The following is a 21,437-nucleotide window of genomic DNA, read 5'->3' on the forward strand; positions in this document are numbered from 1 at the left end:
AGGTAAACAAGACAATAAAGTCCTCAATAACACCCTTGATATTAAATCATCTATTCAGAAAATAACAACATAATTATGATACCAGTTAATCTTCTCTTTCCCTGACAATAATGTGAAAGTTTATTAATTAAATTTAATATGATTTGTGAATACACTGAAGTCATTTTTCTATTGCTGTTATTATTAACAATGGTGGTGAGTGGACAAAGGACAAGCTCATTAATTTTTTTGCTTAATTGGCTAATGCCAAATATCAGCCTCTGATCCCTGAGATCTCCAACAGGCTGAGCGTGTCCCGAGCCTCCACACACAGCTGATGCCCTCGGGCTCGGGCGGGAGGTGCTGGAACAAGGCAGAGATAAAATCTCCAAAGGGTTTCAGAAGAAGGAGGTGGAGGAGGAAAGTACGGCCTGCAGAGAAAAAAAAATATTAAAATAAGGAAAAAAAAAAACAAAAAAAAAAAAAAAAAAACAAAAAAAAAAAAAAAAAAAAAAAAAAAAAAAAAACAGGAGGAGGAGGAAATTGGGTTGAACTCCAGGTTAAAAGCACAGGGAGACATGAGATTTTTTTTTTTCTATGTGCACATGTTTCTCAGCAGAAAAATGGTCAATGGACATGGCAGTCATGATATAAATTTATTTAAATTTCTATTAGGGCAGGATTTTGATGAGGATCTCCAGGTGACCCAACAATCAGAGGTCTCAGGATTGGCCTCTGCAGGCGTTTGAAACCTCAGGAATCTCTTCACTTGGTCCCCAAGGTAAAGAAGAGTCTGAGAGTGTTCAGCAGCTTCAAAAGGTGCTGTGTGAGTTGAGGATGATTTTAATCACATCCTTTCCCACAGGAAGTTGAAGCAGCTGGAGTTAATCCTGGCAGATGTTCCAAATCCGGTAAACAAGGTGATTACCGACGTCCCAGCAAAGCGGCTCCGGTGCTGCTTTCCCAGGCTAGCATCAGCAGCAGGAGGGTGACTACACCCAGCTCCACCTGGGCTGGACTCCAAGCTCATAATTAGCCCAATCAAGGTCAGACTTTGCGATCGATTGAGTAAATCCCTCTATTGATGGATCCCAATGGCTGCGGTTGCCTCTGCAGCAGCAGAAGGAGCAGCCGCAGGACAACGAGGCAGGTGCAGGAAAGGTAAAGCTGCACAAAAAGCACCAAAGCCATGATGGTTCCAGAGGAAATGTCCTGCCTGGGGAGGGAAAGGCCTGAAGGTGGGGTGGAGAAAACCAGTTTAAGAGCTTCAACAGGTATAGAATCCTGGAAGAGTTCTGGAAGGGACAGACAGGGATCATCAAGTCCAAATCCTGGCCTTGATCAGGAGAATCCCAACAATTCCACCATGGACCTGAGAGTGTTGCTTAACATAGGGAGGATGTGTTGCTGCTGGAGTGAGTCCAGAAGAGGCCACGGAGATGCTCCAAAGGCTGGAGCCCCTCTAGAGCCAGAGGGAGAGCTGAGGGTGTTCACCTGGAGAGGAGAAGGGAAAGGAGACCTTGCAGGGCCTCAAGGGGCTCCAGGAGAGCTGGAGAGGGACTGGGGACAAGGCCTGGAGTGCCAGGACAAGGGGGAATGGCTTCCCACATCCAGAGGGCAGGGATAGATGGGATATTGGGAATAAATTCCTCCCTGTGAGGGCAGTGAGGTCCTGGAACGGATTTCCCAGTGGATGCCCCATGGAAAGCAATACAGGTGAAAGGTTTGACTCCTTGTCTGCCAGCCCAACCTTTACTCCAAGGGGTCACAAACACCTGCAGAGCCCCCCTAAAAATGGAAGAACTCATTCAGCAAGAAGTTTTGTGGGGGAGGAGGGAAGGAGGCGGCTCCAAGGCTCCCCAGGGCCAGCAGGAGGTCCTTGTGCAAGGCTGACACACAGAGCAGTTCCCAGTTCAGCTGATTCTGGCCCCAAATCAAATCCTGAATAGATCAGACTCAGCAGAGAGCCCTCAGCCCAGAGAGACCCACCACAAACATGGGCACAACCCACCTTTTCTCCTGTCACCTTTCTCCTGGTTGTCAGCTGGAGTATCCACCTGGAACAGTGGTGGGTTTGTACCCAACCTGAAATTCCTGTCTCAGCCTGACCCATAACTTATGGGAAAGTCAATTTGTCATTGACCTAGGGGACAGGGACAGGTTCTGGTGTCAGACCAGCACCTGGAGGTCACTGGCAGGTTCAGTTGTCAGAGCAGGATGTGGAGGACAGTAACAGATTCAGGTATGTCAGAAGGTCTAAAGGACAATGAGAGGCTCAAATGTTTCACAGCAGGACCTGGAGGACAGTGATAGGTTCAAGTGTGTGAGAGGGGTCTGGAGGTCACTGACAGGTTCAGGTGTGTCACAGCAGCACCTGGAGGTCACCAGCAGATTCAGCTGTGTCAGAGAACTTTGCCTTGCACAGGCTCCAAACCTTCCAGAGACGTTTTGTGACATTTTGTGGCTTTGTCTGTTCCCCCAGACCAGCTGAGTCCCCAGGCCACAGGAGAGGTAGAATTGACTCAACCCATGCTCCAACAGAATTGCTCAGATAATGTGGCTTTGGGGGTCACACCTGTAAACCCTATGGAACATCATTCCACTCCAAGGACAGAACTAGGGAGCGTGGAGGAAGGATGAAGCTCAGGAAGCACCACCATCCCAACTGAAATGGGTGGGAGGAGGAAGAGGAGGAATGGTCTCTGTCAGCAGCAGGTGCAGATGATGCAGTTGCCGTAAGTTGTGCAAATCTGGCTCTACCTGTCCTAGCTGGAGGCAGCCCTGGATGGAACAGGGCCGGGAGGGAGCGGGAGGCACCACATTCCCAGGCAGCTCATCCAGGTCATGGGGCTGGGTGGCAGCAGCTGTTTTGTTCAGAGGAGCAGGGTCAGCATCCAACAGGGGCCAAGTCCAGCAGGAAAAGTGCTCAGATGTCAGCTCAACCTGTCCAAGCAAAGTTGGGTGAATATTAGTTAGATTAAAGGCCCAAATTTTTCTGCACAGCTGCCAGTGATGCTCTGGGACACAGATTCCTCTGGATCCCGGCACAAGTCACCCCTGGAGCCTGGCAGTGTATTCACTCACAAGGAACCCAAGGCAGGGTCCAAAGAGCAGGAAAGGAGGTGATGGAGTATTCAGGATTAAACATCAGGAGCCTAGCGCGGAAAGCAAAGGGAAGAGCTTCCCTTGGCTGAATTTCTTTAGAAGTTGCACAGCTTTAGGCACCTTTGTCAATGTATTTGCCCACAGGGGTTTTAAACCTCCTCCCAAGCCCAGATATTCCATAGCTGTCACTGCTTCCATGAGCTGCTGATTTTGGTCTCTCTTGAGGAGGTCAGAGGGTTTTCTAGTGCGCATTTGAGCTGGTTTTTTAGACCAGTCGAGTTGGAGGTAACAGAACTGAGGGTGTTGCTGTTTGAAGTGCAGAGAGGATAACAAAGGATGCTGATCCCCAGTTTTAACCTCCTTTAACCTCTCTGCTCCCTAATTTCTTCCCCTGAGCATCCCATCCTCAAGATCCCAAATGACTGCAACTGCTCAGAAGTGTGCCAGGTAAACCCCACTCTGGAGGATGCAGAGGGTGGTTTCCTCCCAGGTGACAAACCAGTGCTTTTCACAAAAGCAAATATTTCCTGCTCCCCAGCAAGCCCAAACTGGGGGGAGTCTCCTCCATGTTTGCATAATGACCCACCCAGGGGAAAAAACCATGGTGGCTCCCGAGGCCCTCCCATCATAAACATGATTAGTAGCAATTAAAAACTCATTACAGCCCTAATTACGGCAAATAAAATCCCACTTGGGTTAACTTCCCAAGAAGCTCATAAAACACGGCACTGATTCAGTTTCTTCCCATGTTCTAATGCAAAAGATCCTGCACAGCCCATGCCCTGACCCCAGTGGAGCAATGACTTTTCCCTGCCCTCCAACCCCAACCTGGCTGCACCCTCCTTTCAGGGAGTTCTGGAGAGTGAGAAGGTCCTCCCCAAGCCTCATTTTCTCCAGGCTGAGCCTCCTCAGCTCCCTTAGCTGCTCCTCAGGAGTTCTCCAGACCCTTTTCCTTGTGCTCCAGCCCTTCCCCAGCTCTGTTCTTGTCTCTGGACATGCTCCAGCCCCTCAGTGTCTTTTGTGGCATCCCTGGATGGAATCCAGCAGCTCTCACAGTGCCCCACAGAGCAGGTAAAGGGGATCCTAACCCTTTCATCCCAGCACAATGCACTAGAGCAATTTCCTTCAACTCCCTCTTTCATGAGTGCAGCAGATGGGAATGATAAACCCCGGCACCTCTTGGCTCCTCTCCAGGAAAAACTCAGGGAACTCAGAAAAATCCTGTGGTTTTTGGCAGGATGACGTCAGCACCTTTGGCTTTCTGCACTTCAAGAGGCTGGAGATCTGTGTCCTCTCTGCCACCCTCCCAAGGGTGTCCCCAGGACATTCCTGGGCTTTGAACCACCTGGGTCCATACCTGTCCCTGGACTCTTCCCTGGGATGAGGAAGAAGGAGATGATTTCAGACTCTTCCCTGGGATAAGAAAGAGCACCGTGACTTTTCGGTCATTCCCATCCCAACGTATTAATTTTAGAATCAGAAATGTTATTTTTGGCTCAAACAGGAAGATAAGATACATTGCAGCCTGGTGTAAACATCATTCAGAAGTCAGGAGGATGAACTGGAAGGAAATTTGGCGGTGAATAAGAAAAACAGCAGGAAAATAACACTGGTTCAAATGGAAACAATAATTTCTTCCTTATTTTGCTCAATTAGATGACAAGGACTTGACAGTATTGATCTCCATTTCCATATTTTATCTGCACCAGATCAATCATAGAATCATGGAATGGCTGAAGTAGGAAAGGACCTTAAATCCCATCTGGTCCCACCCCCTATAACACACACACTGCAGAGAAGTCAGAGCTGATTCACCTCTCGCTCCTCCCAGAGCTACAGAAGAATCTAGTCAAGCATTAATCAAATTAATTTGGTTGCAATGGGATGTAATTTGGAGAGGGCTAATGACTAAGCTGGCTGGGCAACCTGGAGCTCTGATGGCAGGTTCTGGACTCTGGCTTATTCTTTCATACAGTTGTTTGTTTTTTTTGGTTTGTTTTTTTTTTTTTCTTTGTGAGTAATTTGTCCACTCAAGAGTTGTCAGACCTTCCCACCGCTCACAGACAAGGAGCTGGTGTAAGAGCCCAGCCAGACAGGCAGAGGGTGCTGCTCATCCTTGTGCCAGCCCTGGGGAGGATTTATCCTCCTCACCCCGGCTCCAACCACCCACTGGAGACTCCTCCATGGCAGGAGATGGAATGAGATGATCACAGAATGTGGGAAGGGATCCTAAAGCCCATGCAGTTCCACCCCCTGCCGTGGGCTGTTAAAGTGTGGCAGGGTGGTAGAAACGCTGCAACCTTCTTCGAAGGGTCTCCTTCAGGAGCCGCCCGGAGTAAGGCCACGGGAGCAGCCATTGCAAGTCCATGCACACACACACACCCCGCAGGTCGCTCAGAGGAGGAAGGACAGGAAGGATCTTTGCATGGTGTATTCCAGAGAAGGTTTATCGCACCTACGACACCAAAGGGATCAGAGACAAAAGACCAAACCATGTGGTCTGCATGATGTGAGTCTGGGGTCAGTGACCAACGACCTGAGGGCACGGAGTGGGCAAAGGGCAGCAACCTGCAGAGGCAATGAGGGATGAATAATTGGGGTGGGCAGTGTCAACTGGCCAATGGGGGGGGCAATCGAGTGTAGATTGGCAATAGTGCTGCAGAGCACCATGGGCTGAGTCCTCTCTATCAGCTTAGAGAAAACTCTATGGTGTATTCTTCCAAGGCAAGGCCCTGGAGATTTCCCTGAGGGGAATGGTTCAGAGGATTCCACAAAGGGCAGGGACACTTTCCATTAGATCAGGTTGCTCCAAGCTCCCACCCACCTGCAGCCAGCCCAAACCCTAAATGTGAATAATGAATCCTAGCTCTCAGGGTGATGCTCAAGAAAACACCTTGACATTCCCACAGGATAATCTAAATCATCTCAAAATAGGATCATAGAAGGATTTGGGTTGGACAGGATCTTAAAGTTCATGTCATTCCACCCTCTGCTATGGGCAGGAACACCTTCCACTATCCCAGGTTGCTCCAAGCCCTGTCCAGCCTGGCCTTGGACACTTCCAGGGATGGGGCAGCCTCATGGAAGTCCATTCCAGTGCCTCATCACTCTCACAGGGAGGAATTCCTTCCCAACATCCCATCTAACTCTCCTCTTTTCCAGTTTGAAGCCATCACCTCTTGTCCCATCACTCCCTTTCCAAGGGGCTCCAGCTCTCCTGGAGCCCCTTGGAAGGGGCTCAAAGGTCTCCTTTCCCTACTCTGCAGGTGAACACCCAGATCTCCCAGCCTGGTCCCAGAAGAGCTCCAGCCCTCAGAGCATCTCCGTGGACTCCTCTGGACTCACTCCAGCAGCTCCACATCCTCCCTGTACTGGGCCCCAGGGCTGGAGCAGCTCTGCAGGTGGGGTCTCACCTGAGCAGAGCAGAACACCCCCTCCCCTGCTGCTCATGTTGGGGGCTCAGCCCAGGCTCAGGGGTCTCTGGGCTGGGGCAGGTCCAGCTCTCACCCACCAGCACCCTCAAGTCCTTCTCTCAGGCCTGCTCTCAATCCCTTCTTCTCTGTTTAGCCTGTATTTGTCCTGTGATCACCCTGACCCAGGGCAAACCCATGTTTCTCCTCCACCGGGGAGCATCAAGTGATGAGACAACACAAAAATATCTTCATCTCTCTGCAGTTTATTGGTACTGAAGGGCCCTGCGGCCAGGGCACTGGCAGGAAGCAGCTGATTCACACGACAGAGGGGGGCAACAGGGCCACACACTCCAGGCAGGAAGGAGAGGAGGGAAAAGGATCCATAAAACATTAAAGCTGCCAAATTACTCCACCTGGGGAAGGTAGACAACTCCAGAGACCTGTTTCTCACTCCTAAATCTGACTATGGGACATCATCTCCTTCCTTCTGTTCATGTGGGCTCCTGACACAGCTGGAGCAGGATGAGGGAGACCCATGAGGGGTGCGGGGGAAATACAGGACTTAAAAAGTGACAGGAAAGAGCAGTTTTCCAAAGGCTCCTCCTCAGCTGGTGCAGCAGCGCCGGGGAGCTCTGCAGTGCTGAGAACCCACGAGGGAGATGTTTTACCCCAGTGGGGCTCAGTGAGGGCCAGGCTAGGCCAGCGGGATGTGTCTTGTTTTCAATCTCACTTTGGGGAGATTTCCCCCAGAAACAGTTTCTTTCCTCCTGAATACTGATGGGGATGGAAGGGGCTGTGCTGCTGGTGGGAGGAAGAGGAAGGTGCTGCTTTCCCTGGGAGGACGGAGATGAGGGCTCAGTATTTGACTCCAGAGGATTTGACCGTTGTGGTGGTGACGCATCGCCGCACAGAGGAGGAGCCCCCGCCAGCCATGAAGTTGCCACCTGCAGTGCTGCACATCCTCCCGCTCCCAGAGGAGAAGCCACCACTGAGGATCCCTCCTCCCACACCACAGCTGCCACTAATGATGTTCCCGCCACCAACCGTGCACACTCCACCGCCAACCGTGCACACTCCTCCACCCAGGCCATTGCTGGCTCCAAAGCTGCCAGATCTGCCTCCGCACACGGTGGTTCTGCCCACCACAGCTGCAAGAGAGGGAGAGGCTCATTGAACCCTAGGCAACATCCTGGGAATCTTCACAAAATCAAGGATAAAGGTAATGGGGCAGAGAAAACAATGTGCGGATACTTACAGACATTCACGTTGGAGGGGTTCTCTAAGCAGAGCCTGTGTAGGGAGAGGAACATCAGTTGTAAATCTATATACAGTCAGAAGCAAAACTCTTCCCCAAATATTCCTTTTATATCGTGTTTCATGTAAGATCAATCAAGCCCCCTGAGAAGTATTCCCCATGGGAATCATGTTTCTGTTTTGGGCTTCAAAATTTGGAGGAAAAAAGGAAAGTAATCAAATTTTAAATGTTAAATGTGTTGCGAGGGATGATAAAAGATGAATCTGACCCAAGGGGGGACAGAACCCAGGCCCAGCCAATGGTGGGAGGCCTCACCTGTTCTCCTCCCCTTCCAGCAGCTTCCTGTACATGGCAATCTCAACGTCCAGTGCAATCTTGATGTTCAGCAGCTCCTGGTACTCCTTCAGCAGGCGAGCCAGCTCCTCCTTGTCCTTGCTCAGGGCACATTCCAGCTCCTCCAGCTTCCTCCTGGCATCCTTGATGGCCATCTCCCCCCTCTCCTCAGCCTCAGCGATGGCTGACTGCAGCTGCTGGTTCTGTGGAGAAGAAAGTAAATTTCCTAATTCCCTCTGCCCACCCTCTACTGGAGCATCCTCATGGCACAAACTGGAGGGAAAAGAGAAAGAAACCGTGAGACACTGGCCAACCCCCACCTGCTTCTTCACATTCTCGATCTCAGCCCGCAGCCTCTGGACATTCCTGGACAACTCCTGGATCTCAATCTTGGTGTTGCGGAGGTTGTCCCCATGCCGGCCAGCCGTGCTCTGGAGCTCTTCATACTGTAGGTGTGGGGACAAAGGCACCCATCAGGAACACAACTGACCAAAAACTCAGGTGGTTTTCATGCTCCAGAAGCCTTGACCCCTTCCCAACTCACCCGGCTCTGGTACCAGGCCTCAGCCTCAGCCCGGCTGTTCTGGGCAATCTGCTCGTACTGGCGCCGAACCTCCTCGATGATGCTGTCCAGGTCCAGGTGCCGGTTGTTGTCCATGGACACCACCACGGACAGGTCCCGGCTGATCGTCTGCATCTGAGACAGCTCCTGCAACCAAGACATGAGTCAGAGGCACCATCTCAAGCCTAAATCCATCCAGACACCCTGTCCAACCTCAGTGTGCTTGGCCACCACACACCTGATAAAAATTTCAGCCCACCCCTGGAGAAGAGAGAGCTCCTACCTCCTCGTAGATGCACCTCAGGAAGTTGATTTCATCTGTCAGAGCTCCCACCTTGGCTTCCAGCTCGACTTTGGTCATGTAGGCACAGTCCACATCCTAAAGGAAAGATCTCAGAATTGGACCGTGGCTTCCTTTCATCGCACAAGAACTGTTGGCTCTTCCTGTTGGGATCTGCCCATCTTGGAGATGAGTCCTTCCCATGTCTTTGCCTCCTGTCCCCTCTCACCCTATCCCTGCTGGTGTCTTCCAGACTCACCTTCTTCAGCACCACAAACTCGTTCTCAGCAGCCGTGCGACGGTTGATCTCCTCCTCATACCTGTGGCAGGGGCAGGACAAGGTGAGACTTTGAGACCCCAAGTCACCCCACCCGCGGGGTCTCCGCATCAGCTGCGCTCTCCCGGCTGGTCCCTCCCTGTGTGTCCCCGCACTCACTTGGTTTTGAACTCCTCCACGTACTGCCTCATGTTCTGCAGCTCTGATTCCAGCTGGCCCCGCTGCCCCAGCAGAGACTCCAGCCTCCTCCGCAGGTTCTGGATGTAATTCTCAAAGATCACATCCAGGTTCTTCCTCGGCCCTGACGGCCCTTGCTGCTGGAGCAGCTCCCACTTGGTGGAGAGCACCTTGTTCTGCTGCTCCAGGAATCGGACCTACAGCCAACAAAGGCTGTGTGAGACATTCACCAGGGAAACATCCCACTGCTCAAACCTCCTGGGAGCTTTGGAAGGCCATGGATCATTCCCCAAAACCCTTTCCATTGCTTCCAAGGGGAAAGTTACTCCCTTTTTTTCTCCTTTTTTTCCCCATTATCCTTAAATTTTTATTTTCTCCTCCTGTGTTTCTGCTCGCTCTCTCTTTCTTTTTTTTTTTTTTTTTGTTTTTTTTAGGAGGTAGCTATTGAAATGCTTCCATTCCAATCTTACAAATGTTTTCCAATACCAGTTGGGATTTTTTAAAATTATTTTTCAGGAGCATCTGATCCTTTTTGACCGACCATTGAATGAAATCCCATTGGTGTCCATATTCAAGAATATTCCTCTTATCAGACACAGAAATTATTCCATATACACATCATATATTTGAAAGACATGGAGCACGCTTATAGCCAACATTCTCCCAGTTCAGATAATTTAAAGGGAACTTATCTGCACTTAAACTGAAAGAAGAAATGGTTGGATTGTTTTTAAATGTAATTCCTAAATTTTAAGTTTCTTGGGAAAAAACTATCGCAGAGAAAGGACAACTTAAAGAAACACTTTGGTCACTGAGTACATCCCCATCCCTTTGGCCTGTCTGCACTGTAGTGAAAACCAATGTGAATCCACCAAACCTGGAGAAAGTTGTTCAATTTCTCTGTGAATGCTAAATTTTGACACTTCCTCAGGAGGAAACCAAATAGAACCCAATGGAAACAATCACATCCCAACACTGAGCTGAGAAGGACAATATTTCCTTCTCTAGAGCACAAGGAATTTCTGCAGTTTTCCCATTCCCAAGCAAATGCAGGTCCAACCTCTCACCTTGTCAATGAAGGAGGCAAACTGGTTGTTCAGAGTCTTGATCTGCTCCTTCTCCTGGCACTTCACTTGCTGGATCTGAGGGTCAATGTCAACGTGGACTGGCCGCAGGAGGGTTGGGTCCACCTGCACCGGTTGGATGCCTCCAGGGAACCCAGGGCCACCTCTGATGGGGCCACCAAAGCATCCCATTCCTCCACCAATGACACCTCCTCCAATGCCACCAAATCCTCCTGGAAATCCTCCACCAAAGCCACCAATTCTACATCCGTAGCCACTGCCATAAGAGCTGCCCATGGAAATCCTTGTGCTGCCCCCCAGGTTGTGGAGGCTCCGGCTGCTGAATCCTCCACAGCGTCCACTGCCACCTCCAATCCCCCTGGATGTGGAGAACGAGCTGTAGCTGATCCTGCTCCGGCTGCCGCCTCCAAAGCCACCACCAACAGCAGAGCAGGAGCTGAATCCCCTTTTGCTCCCAATTCCGAAGCTCCTGCAGACAGACTGACGAGACATGACTGCTTCTCCTCAAAAGAGCCGAAACTGGGGAAGATGAGGAGATCCACAGAGCTGAGCTGGTGCTGAGGACAGAGAGAAGTGCTCAGAGTCTTCTCTGGCTCCACAGCTCCAGGCATTCCCTTTTATCTGCTCCTGGAGGTGGGCTGGGACAACTTGGGCGTGAAGAGGAAACAAATTTACTGTCTTCATCAGCTTGGTGCGGTTAACAGATTTTTGCCAAATTGGTGACTCCACCCAGAAATCCGCTTCGCCTTGCAGAAGGAAAAGCAGGAGCACTGAGGCAGGTCTCTGTGAGTAAGTGGACTCCCATATCTTTATGTCATCTGGAAAAATATATTTTACAGTGATGTTGTCATGTTCTTCCCTCCTCCCACTTCTCTGCCTGCTCCTAACGACTCCACAGGTTGTCTGACTCCAGATTTTTTGCCTGACACTCCACACCAGGCAAGGATTTTGGTGAAACCCAGACAGAATGAGGCTTTCACAATTCCCCCAACCACACACCACATCTCCTTGTTAAGCAGAAAATTCCCAGTGGCTTTCCAAGTGGAAAAATGCTGCATCATTAACATTTAACAGGGTCAGCATTTCTGTTTTATCCAGAAAGGATCTGCTTAGTTCCTTCCTAAGAGCATCAGGTGGGATTTTTCTCTCCAAAATCTGTCCCACAAAGTCTGAGACAGCCAGGTCCTGGCATTCTGAGGACCAGAGCAAGAGAACAAGGATGTTTAACTCTTTGCTTGTGTTTTTCCAATGACCACAGGGATTGTCAAGCCACAGAGGATGGAAAGGACGCTCCAGGCAGTAGATGTTGTAATGATGACTGACAATAATGTTTCCTTTCATGCACCAGCTCCCCTGCAATGGATTTGGATACTCACATGAAGGACATCTTGCAGGTATTTTCTGAGCTGCACTAATCAAATAAATATTTCAGTTACATTTATTAATTTTTTTTTTTTTTTTTTTGTAAAAAACCAACAACATTTCTTTCATTCTTATTTCCTGAAAATCATGAATAAAAGTCAAGGGAAATATATATCTTAAAGCACTTCATTAGTCAAAAAATATCCTGTTTTTAAGCTTCCAATGGCATGTGTTGAGTTTTCATGGTCACACCAGAGAGATTTGGGCAGGTAAATGCGTTTGAAAGCATCCCTAGGAATCAGCTGGTGGCCATAGACACAGCAAACACTTTGGAAAACCAGCCAGGGAAAACACTTCCAAAAGCCACTGGAGGAATCAGAAACATGAATGTTATTGATTGTCACTGGGATGAGGCTTCTGGAGCCACAGACTGTGTGGAATGGGAGGAAGGAGAGGACGTTACCCTTGACGGGGGTTCAAGTGTTGGCCAAGATTATCCCACCCTTCGGGACTCAACAGTTGGCAACAGTTATTCAGCAATTGAAGGACGCAACAGCCAGCCAACAATTATCCCTCCATTAATGGACTAAACAGTTGGCAAAGGGCTATCCCACCCTTGAGGGACACAAGTCATGGTTACCCAGGTGTGTGTTCCTGCAGCTGGAGAATGGACAGCATCCCCAAAGCACGGAGGGGATGCCCTCCTTTCCAAAAGCAGCTGCAATCAAGATGGGCTGGTTTCTCCATGGTCATCTCCCAGATGGAGCTTTAAGCTCTCCAGACCATCCTGCAGCCCAGCGCGCTTGCTCATGACGAGCAGCCCAGGCCAGCTGCAGAGTGGCTCAGGTTTAGGTGGAGAAAACAGGTTGTTCCTACTCCTGGCCTCCCTCCCAGCTGCCAAACCCATGGTATGAAAGCACCAGGACTTCACTGGAATATCCCACAAAGAAGTTCCACAACGAGGAGGAAGATCTGCAAAGTCAGCCAGATGCCTGGGTGCTGACCACACTCAGCTCCTGCAGATAAGACGCCCAGATTGAGTCACTCTGACGTCTTCAGACAAGATGTGCAGATTATTCCAAAACTGGAGTCACCTGAGTCTCCTCCAGGTAAAACTCAAGAGGCAGCTGGGCTCCAGCCATGCCCTCAGATCTCTTGTGCAAGGAGCTGTGCACAGCAGAATCATCAGCACCAGGGAAAATGTGAACTCGGCAGAAAACATGGATCGAGACTGAGCCGCGCTCCAGCTTCGCATCTGACCCAGCCAAGAGCATGGAGGAGGTGTTGCAATGACTCTTCACAGCAGCGCTACAACGCCGTGTAAAGTTCGTTGTAAAGTTTAGAAGAAACAGGCTCTTAAAATTATACACCGAAACAGGTGATTAAGCACCAAAACAGGTGACTCTTGCCCCAAGGTAAACCTCAAAGTGCTCCTGGCACAACACCAGCTTCACACAGGCATTGCCTACACAGCATCTTTATTTGGGCCAAACGCAGCCACAATCCCAGCTCCAGCACCCTTCAAAGCAGGGAGAATCCCCTTTTCCAAGAGCCCACTGCCTTTCCTGGACCTCTTCCTCAGTCTGCAGCTTCCTGTCCCACTGTGGGAACATCAGCAACTCCCAGAGGCTGTTGTGGGACTCCTGAACCACCACTGACAGCATTTTCTGCCTCTTTGATCTCTCCAGGTGGTGGAGGAACCACAGATCAAACACTCTGGACTCCCCTCCCAAACCCCCACCTTGAGCTCCTCCAAATCTCTCCCTCCTGCTCTTGGAGCAAGGATGAGCCACTGGGGAACTAATTGGCTTCTCAGGGAGAGGATGGTACCTGAGCTCATGGATGGGGATGAATCACACCTTCCCAGCCCATCATGTTCCCACGGCTGGTCAGGGATGGTACACGGCTCTCCAGTGCTCCCCCTGCTCTCTGGGTGCTGAGCTGTGCATCCCACCTGGCCATCCCACAGCCCAGGTGTGCACTAGAGGCAGGTGCTTCACCAACATCCTGATCCATTGTTATCCATGTTCACCAGCTCTCCCACCCAAGGGGCTCCTGCCCTGCCACTCCCTCATCACAGCCCGAAGACCATTCAGAAGGAGACACCTTAGATGACACTTATCCCGTGTTGGCTCCCACCTGCTGCTGCTGATTCTCATCATCCATCAGCCCCTGTGGGTCTCTACTGGTCTGGCAACAAGGCACTGGGAATGTTCCTGCCTAAATCCCAGGACCCAAGTTTCGGCAGACCCTTTGCAGAGCTTCCAAAATCCAGGAGGGATTGAGAAAGTCCCTTTCCTAGAGCTTCAGGAATTGGAGGGTTGCCACATCTGGAGAGAATGCGATGTGGGCACTGAGGCACTGAGTGCCTCTGTGTGCCTAAAGCTGAGCCCAAAAAACTGGGACAGGGCAGCTTGTATTAGCTCAATGACTGGGGAGATACTGGAACCCTTTGTGCTGGGGGTTTCCAGACACAAAAATTGAAGAAAAATGCAGTGAGAGTAACTCTACAGAATTCCAGGGATGAACTGGATCATTCACTATGTCAGGAGATGCCTAAAAATTGAGCAGGCTACTGTATTCCTCAGTTTGGTCTTGTCCTGGCTCAGTTACTGAGCATTGTGTGAACTGAGCATCCAGCACACACCACCTGGACTTGTGCCCTCAGGTGAGAGTCGGTCATCACTTGAGCTGTGATGGCTGCCCTGCTGCACCCGCACCTGTTCACCTCCATCCAAGCACAGGTACAACACACTGAGCAAAGGATGACCCCCAGCTTCACAACAAGCTGCTTCCCCAAAGTGTGAACCGCCCTGCCCAGAGTGGCTCCCGAAGCATCGACACAACAACATCGTGAATGTTCTCTGCAATTTATTGGGAATGGCAACATCCTGGGGAAGGAGGGCAGGATACACACACAGAGGAAGGGAGGTGGGGGCACAGACCAGGAGGAGAGAGGAGGAAAGAGGAGTTTTATACACATTTGCCACAAGAAATGTACAACACAGCAAGGAAGGCAGAGCAGCCCCTCCTGCCAGGCAGCTCCCGGTGCCGGGACACCCACGGCATCGCCACCAAACCGCCGGGTGGGACCAGAATCTGGGACAAGCTGGGTGGGAGGGACACAGTTCATCCCATTGCAGGACACCGGAGCTGGGCTTCAGGAGGCTGGGCTGCTGTCAGGAAGAGAGAAGAGGAGGTGCTTCTTTCCTTGTCAGCCTTCGGGGCTCAGAATCTCACTCCCGAAGATTTGACCGAGGTGGTGGTGACACATCTCCGCACGGAGGAGGATCCCCCGCCAGAGCCGCACATCCTTCCGCTTCCAGAGGAGAAGCCGCCGCCGTACATTCCTCCCCCCATCCCACAGCTGCCGCCCATGCTGCCTCCTCCAAAGCTGCTGCCTCCTCCGCAGATGCCGCCTCCTCCCATTCCTCCTCCCATGCCGCTGCCGCCTCCGAATCCGCCTCCCATTCCACAGCTGCCGCCTCCGAATCCGCCTCCCATGCCGCTGCCTCCGAATCCGCCTCCCATGCCTCCTCTGACTCCAGAGACAGTCGTCCTGCCCACCACAGCTGGAAGAGAAGCACAGGTTACTCACCTGTTGCCCAAAAGAAAAAGTTCTACCACTTCTGAAGGACCCCAGGGCGGATACTTACAGACATTGACGTTGGACATGCTGTCGTTGCACAGCCTGTGAGGGAAAATTGGACCAATTATTCCTCTGGGAAATGCATAGCTCTTCAGCTGAGAATTTCCCCTTTTTGTACAAGTTTATATTTCTCAATTATTCTTAATTCTAAGAATTAGCAACCTATTCCATTTTTTTTTCAGAATTTTCCGATTATTCTTTAAAGAAATGAGCAACCTTTACCTTCACATTCTTTTAAGATGGAAAAACCACTTAAGTATGTTCATGCCTAATATAATTAATACATACTTGGGAATTAGAGCATGAACGACACAAAATCAATCCAGAATTTAGTGTGGATTCAAAGGTTTTACCCACACATATTATAATCTGTTAAGAATTTAGCCAAATAGATGCCAATTAAGTACCTGTTCTCCTCCCCCTCCAGCAGCTTCCTGTACATGGCAATCTCAACATCCAGTGCAATCTTGACATTCAGCAGCTCCTGGTACTCCTTCAGCAGGCGAGCCAGCTCCTCCTTGTCCTTGCCCAGGGCAGATTCCAGCTCCTCCAGCTTCCTCCTGGCATCCTTGATGGCCATCTCCCCCCTCTCCTCAGCCTCAGCGATGGCTGACTGCAGCTGCTGGTTCTGAGGAAGAGAAAATTAGTGTGTGAGATCCCTTCTGCCCACCCTCTACTGGATCATCCTCATGGCACAAACTGGAGGGAAAAAAGGCAGAAATAATCCATCTCCTCCAAAGGGCATGAATTTTCATGATTGCTTTCCCTCTCACCACCCAGCCCCAACCTGACCCAGCACACAGCTGTTACCCAATGAGGCGCTGATGGTCCCTTACCTGCTTCTTCACATTCTCGATCTCAGCCCGCAGCCTCTGGACATTCCTGGACAACTCCTGGATCTCAATCTTGGTGTTGCGGAGGCTGTCCCCGTGTTTCCCAGCAGTGTTCTGGAGTTCTTCATACTGGAGACACGGGGACAAAGATACCCATCAGGGACACAACTGACCAAAAGCTCAGGTGGTTCAAACAGCAGAGAATGTCCCAGGAGCCTTGACCCCTTCCCAACTCACCCGGCTCTGGTACCAGGCCTCAGCCTCAGCCCGGCTGCTCTGGGCAATCTGCTCGTACTGGCGCCGAACCTCCTCGATGATGCTGTCCAGGTCCAGGTGCCGGTTGTTGTCCATGGACACCACCACGGACAGGTCCCGGCTGATCGTCTGCATCTGAGACAGCTCCTGCAAGCAGGACATGAGTCAGAGGCACCATCTCAAGCCTAAATCCATCCAGACACCCTGTCCAACCTCAGTGTCCTTGGCCACCACACACCTGATAAAAATTTCAGCCCCCCCTGGAGAAGAGAGAGCTCCTACCTCCTCGTAGATGCACCTCAGGAAGTTGATTTCATCTGTCAGAGCTCCCACCTTGGCTTCCAGCTCGACTTTGGTCATGTAGGCACAGTCCACATCCTAAAGGAAAGATCTCAGAATTGGACCATGGCTTCCTTTCATCGCACAAGAACTGTTGTCTCTTCCTGTTGGGATCTGCCCATCTTGGAGATGAGTCCTTCCCATGTCTTTGCCTCCTGCCCCCTCTCACCCTATCCCTGCTGGTGTCTTCCAGACTCACCTTCTTCAGCACCACAAACTCGTTCTCAGCAGCCGTGCGACGGTTGATCTCCTCCTCATACCTGTGGCAGGGGCAGGACAAGGTGAGACTTTGAGACCCCAAGTCACCCCACCCGCGGGGTCTCCGCATCAGCTGCGCTCTCCCGGCTGGTCCCTCCCTGTGTGTCCCCGCACTCACTTGGTTTTGAACTCCTCCACGTACTGCCTCATGTTCTGCAGCTCCGATTCCAGCTGGCCCCGCTGTGCCAGGATTGATTCCAGCTGCCTCCGCAGGTTCTGGATGTAATTCTCAAAGATCACATCCAGGTTCTTCCTCGGCCCTGACGGCCCTTGCTGCTGGAGCAGCTCCCACTTGGTGGAGAGCACCTTGTTCTGCTGCTCCAGGAATCGGACCTACAGCCAACAAAGGCTGTGTGAGACATTCACCAGGGAAACATCCCACTCCTGGGGGATTTGGGAGCCCAGGGAATCATTCCCCATCTATGTCTCATTCAGGCATTCAAGCTCCTGAAGTGCATGAGAAGTATTATTTAATTTATTTTTTATTAGACAATTAAGTTGTGAGTCATTCTGAACTTCTCCCTTGGGGACAAAACAGTGTTCCCAGTAGAAAACATCATCCCAATTTTCCTTAGCATCGAGGTTGGACTTTGCCATCATCTTTCCTGCACTGAAGTCAAGAAAGATGAAATTTTTATTCCCTAACTGCCCATGCATTCTCTTTGGAGGGATTCTCTATTTCTTTGGCTTTTATTTGAAATTAAAATAATCCAAGAGTATTGGAAAGGGGTTTAATGTTCTGCAGTTTCTAGAATCAGGCTTTGAGAAGTAAGTTTCATCAAAAAGCAAATCCCAGCAATGAGAACTCTTAGGATAATTAAATTTACAATGATGACTCTGTCCTGAATCACCCAAAATGAGGCTGCAGAAGTGCCTTGGCAAGACAATCCCCAGAATACCCTGCAGATGTTCTCTTTAATCTTCCATTAGCACAAAACCTCCTCTATTGTTCAGTGTTACTTATTGAGTAAACCTAACTAATTACAATTTGATGCTGAGGCATTGGTCTGACAACTCCAGCAACTGTTGGTAGGTGAAAAAATTCCCAGTCCATACCCCAAGGAAGTTGTTTGACATTCCACCTCCAAAAAAAACCATCCTAAACTCTCACCTTGTCGATGAAGGAGGCAAACTGGTTGTTCAGGGTCTTGATCTGCTCCTTCTCCTGGTTTTTGACTTGCTGGATCTGGGGATCAATCTCAACGTGGACCGGACGCAGGAGGCTGGGGTCAACTTGCACTGGCTGGATGCCTCCAGGGAAGCCTGGACCACCAAAGCCACCCATTCCACCCATTCCCCCACTGCTCATTCCACCACCAAAGCCACCCATTCCTGCCCCACCACCCATTCCACCACCCATTCCACCACCAAAGCCACCCATTCCCATTCCTCCAACACCCATTCCACCACCACCCATGCCTCCACAGCTCATTCCTCCACCAAAACCACCCATCCTGCCACCGTATCCACCACCACCATAACATCCGCCCATGGCAATCCTTCTGCTGCCCCCCATGCTGTGGAGGCTCCGGCTACTGAACCCCCCACAGTGTCCTCCTCCGCCTCCTCCCCGGGATGAGGAGTACGAGCTGTAGCTGATCTTGCTCCGACCACCACCGCCTCCAAATCCACCACCAACAGCAGAGCAGGAGCTGAATCCCTTTCTCCCCCCGACTCCAAAGCTCCTGCAGACAGACTGACGAGACATGGCTGGTTTTTTCCAAGTGGAATCAAAATCCAGAAGAGCAGAAAGACCAACAGAGTTGATAAGGGCAGAAAGAAGTCTGCAGAGTCTTCTCTGGCTCCACAGCTCCAGGCATTCCCTTTTATCCGCTGCTGGAGGTGGGCTGGGACAGCTTGGGCGTGAAGGTGGAAAGCAATTTAATATTTTCATCAGCACGGGGTTGTTGACAGATTGTCCATGAGCTTTGCCATATTTGGGGCTCCCAGAAACACGCCCTGTAATCTAGAGGTGAATAAAAAAGAGCATCGAGACACGTCTCCATGACTAAGTGGAATCTCGTATCTTTATGACATCTTGGAAGTCAATTTTATACATAATCCCCTTTTCTGCAGCCCCTCATTGGCTATCCAGCTCTCATTAATTCCAATAATTGACTCCCAATAATTCCAGATAGAGATCTCCCTATCAAAGCTCCACAGAAAGGCAAAATTTTGATGAAATCCCATCTATAATATGGCTTTCACAATTCCTTACACACACCCTTAATCCCCTTTTTATATGTTAAATTGCATTTGCGTTTCAGGAGATGTTTCTCAATCCTGAATGGGAATTCACGACACCAAAATTTGAGGAGACTCAGCATATTATCCTGCTAGAGAGGAAAAAAATCTCCTTGGAGCATGTGGTGTCACTACAATGGGAGTGTCTTCTGCCTGCAGACTAAATTCCCTCCACTTGCAACTCCGCAAATCTGGGACAACCAGCTGGAGCTCTGGATGATGCTGAAGCAGAGGGAAGAATGTGACTGGAATCATCACACTCTCCTCAGTGTTCTGAGGGTTACAGGGAGTGACAGCTTGAGGAAGAATGAAGGGACACGTTGGGAACCCTTTGGCAACAATGTCAGAGACAGACAGACAAATACTGTGGAAGAGGAGCGACAGATTAACAATTTGAAGTGGTGAGGGGTTCCTGCTACTCTGGTGAATCCCACGACCTCTGAATTACCTGTTTTTTCCCAAAAATGAGATGACTGACATGGAAAAACCTGCTGAGAAATGGAGCTGTTACAACCCCCAAGGCACAGTATAACCTTTTGCTTCCAAATAATTTATTGTGAAGGGAATGTGGTTTAGGAATGTGGTTTAGAAATGTCTTTTATAGAATGTCTCTGAAATAAACCCTTTTTTTTTTCATGTTACATGTAAATGAAATTTAATTAATTACAGAAAATACAAATAATATCAGTGGGTTCCAAAAAAAAGTAGATTCTAGTTTAAAAGGAAGCCAAGTCTGTAAATACTATTTAAGAGGCATTCTAAAGGTTTTATCTACCTGAATATTATTAATTAAATACCTGAATAATTTAATGAAATAAATAGAAAATTAATGTTCACATTTTCCTAGAAAACAGCACGAGTAATGAAAAAAATGACAGAAAATGCACATTCTAGTCCTTGAAATACTTAAAACATGAATTTAAGGCCATTCAAAAGACCTGTATATGAACACAGACATTCAGAAGGAATTTTCAGAGTCTTCAATGAGATCTGGGCAACTAAATGTGGTTTGAAAGCATCAAGAGGCATCAAAAAACAAAATGTCCCTGACTGTCACTGGGACGGGAGCCCCCCGCTCTGCATGGAACAGGGAGGGGAGAACATTCCCCTTGAGGGAGTCAATGGTTAGCCAAGGGTTACCCCACTCTTGGGACACTCAACAGTTGGCCAAGAGTTATCCCACTCCTGAGGAACTCAGTAGTAAGTGACCAAGGGTTATTCCATACTTAGGAACTCAGTAACACTTGAACAAGAGTTATCCCACTCCGAGCTCCTGGTTGGTCAAGAGTTATCCCCCTCTTAAGGGATTCAGGTAAGAGTTGGCCCAGGATTGTCCCACCCTTGAGGGGCAAGGTTATGGAGCTTTGAGGGGGACCAATGGTTGGCCAAAGGTTAGCCAGGTGTGTGTTCCTGCAGCTGGAGAATGGACAGCATCCCCAAAGCACGGAGGGGATGCCCTCCTTTCCAAAAGCAGCTGCAATCAAGATGGGCTGGTTTCTCCATGGTCATCTCCCAGATGGAGCTTTAAGCTCTCCAGACCATCCTGCAGCCCAGCGCACTTGCTCATGACGAGCAGCCCAGGCCAGCTGCAGAGTGGCTCAGGTTTAGGTGGAGAAAACAGGTTGTTCCTACTCCTGGCCTCCCTCCCAGCTGCCAAACCCATGGTATGAAAGCACCAGGACTTCACTGGAATATCCCACAAAGAAGTTCCACAACGAGGAGGAAGATCTGCAAAGTCAGCCAGATGCCTGGGTGCTGACCACACTCAGCTCCTGCAGATAAGACGCCCAGATTGAGTCACTCTGACATCTTCAGACAAGATGTGCAGATTATTCCAAAACTGGAGTCACTTCAGCCTCCTTCAGGTGAGACTCAACACCAAACTGATCCTTCAGATCTCTTACATAAGGAGTTGAACATGGTAATATCAACATCAGGGAAAATGTGAACTCGGCAGAAAATGTGGATCGAGACTGAGCCATGCTCCAGCTTCACATCTGGCCCAGCCAAGATCTTCTGTCATGGATCTTG

At 49.9% G+C, this 21,437-nt stretch overlaps 2 protein-coding genes across 2 annotated transcripts; both read right to left on the minus strand.

The window, feature by feature from the left end:
- Positions 1-6,757: 6,757 nt before the first annotated feature.
- LOC128821100 (keratin, type II cytoskeletal 6B-like) lies at positions 6,758-10,958 on the minus strand. The gene is made up of 9 exons (XM_054001986.1): positions 10,449-10,958; positions 9,364-9,578; positions 9,187-9,247; positions 8,931-9,026; positions 8,630-8,794; positions 8,406-8,531; positions 8,068-8,288; positions 7,753-7,787; positions 6,758-7,645 (listed from the first exon to the last, which is right to left on the minus strand). The coding sequence occupies exons 1-9, from the start codon at positions 10,956-10,958 to the stop codon at positions 7,353-7,355; spliced, it is 1,722 nt and encodes a 573-aa protein (XP_053857961.1). The 3' UTR covers positions 6,758-7,352.
- Positions 10,959-14,682: 3,724 nt separating this feature from the next.
- Positions 14,683-18,941, minus strand: LOC128821067 (keratin, type II cytoskeletal 3-like). The gene is made up of 9 exons (XM_054001935.1): positions 18,274-18,941; positions 17,281-17,495; positions 17,104-17,164; positions 16,848-16,943; positions 16,548-16,712; positions 16,314-16,439; positions 15,885-16,105; positions 15,485-15,519; positions 14,683-15,400 (listed from the first exon to the last, which is right to left on the minus strand). Exons 1-9 carry the CDS (start codon positions 18,868-18,870, stop codon positions 15,057-15,059), a joined length of 1,860 nt encoding a protein of 619 aa, XP_053857910.1. The 5' UTR covers positions 18,871-18,941; the 3' UTR covers positions 14,683-15,056.
- Positions 18,942-21,437: the final 2,496 nt, after the last annotated feature.

The sequence above is a fragment of the Vidua macroura genome, chromosome 34 (assembly GCF_024509145.1).
Source record: "Vidua macroura isolate BioBank_ID:100142 chromosome 34, ASM2450914v1, whole genome shotgun sequence".
NCBI lineage: Eukaryota > Metazoa > Chordata > Aves > Passeriformes > Viduidae > Vidua > Vidua macroura.

Excerpts from the sequence above, each read along its gene's own strand:
- LOC128821100 (XM_054001986.1), bottom strand. The coding sequence starts at position 10,958 with ATGTCTCGTCAGTCTGTCTGCAGGAGCTTCGGAATTGGGAGCAAAAGG. Across the intron at positions 9,248-9,363 it reads GTGGAGGAGTTCAAAACCAA|GTATGAGGAGGAGATCAACC; the intron begins GTGAGTGCGGGG and ends CCCCTGCCACAG. Across the intron at positions 8,795-8,930 it reads TGAGGTGCATCTACGAGGAG|GAGCTGTCTCAGATGCAGAC; the intron begins GTAGGAGCTCTC and ends TCTTGGTTGCAG.
- LOC128821067 (XM_054001935.1), bottom strand. The coding sequence starts at position 18,870 with ATGTCTCGTCAGTCTGTCTGCAGGAGCTTTGGAGTCGGGGGGAGAAAG. Across the intron at positions 17,165-17,280 it reads GTGGAGGAGTTCAAAACCAA|GTATGAGGAGGAGATCAACC; the intron begins GTGAGTGCGGGG and ends CCCCTGCCACAG. Across the intron at positions 15,401-15,484 it reads CATGTCCAACGTCAATGTCT|CTGTGGTGGGCAGGACGACT; the intron begins GTAAGTATCCGC and ends CTTCTCTTCCAG.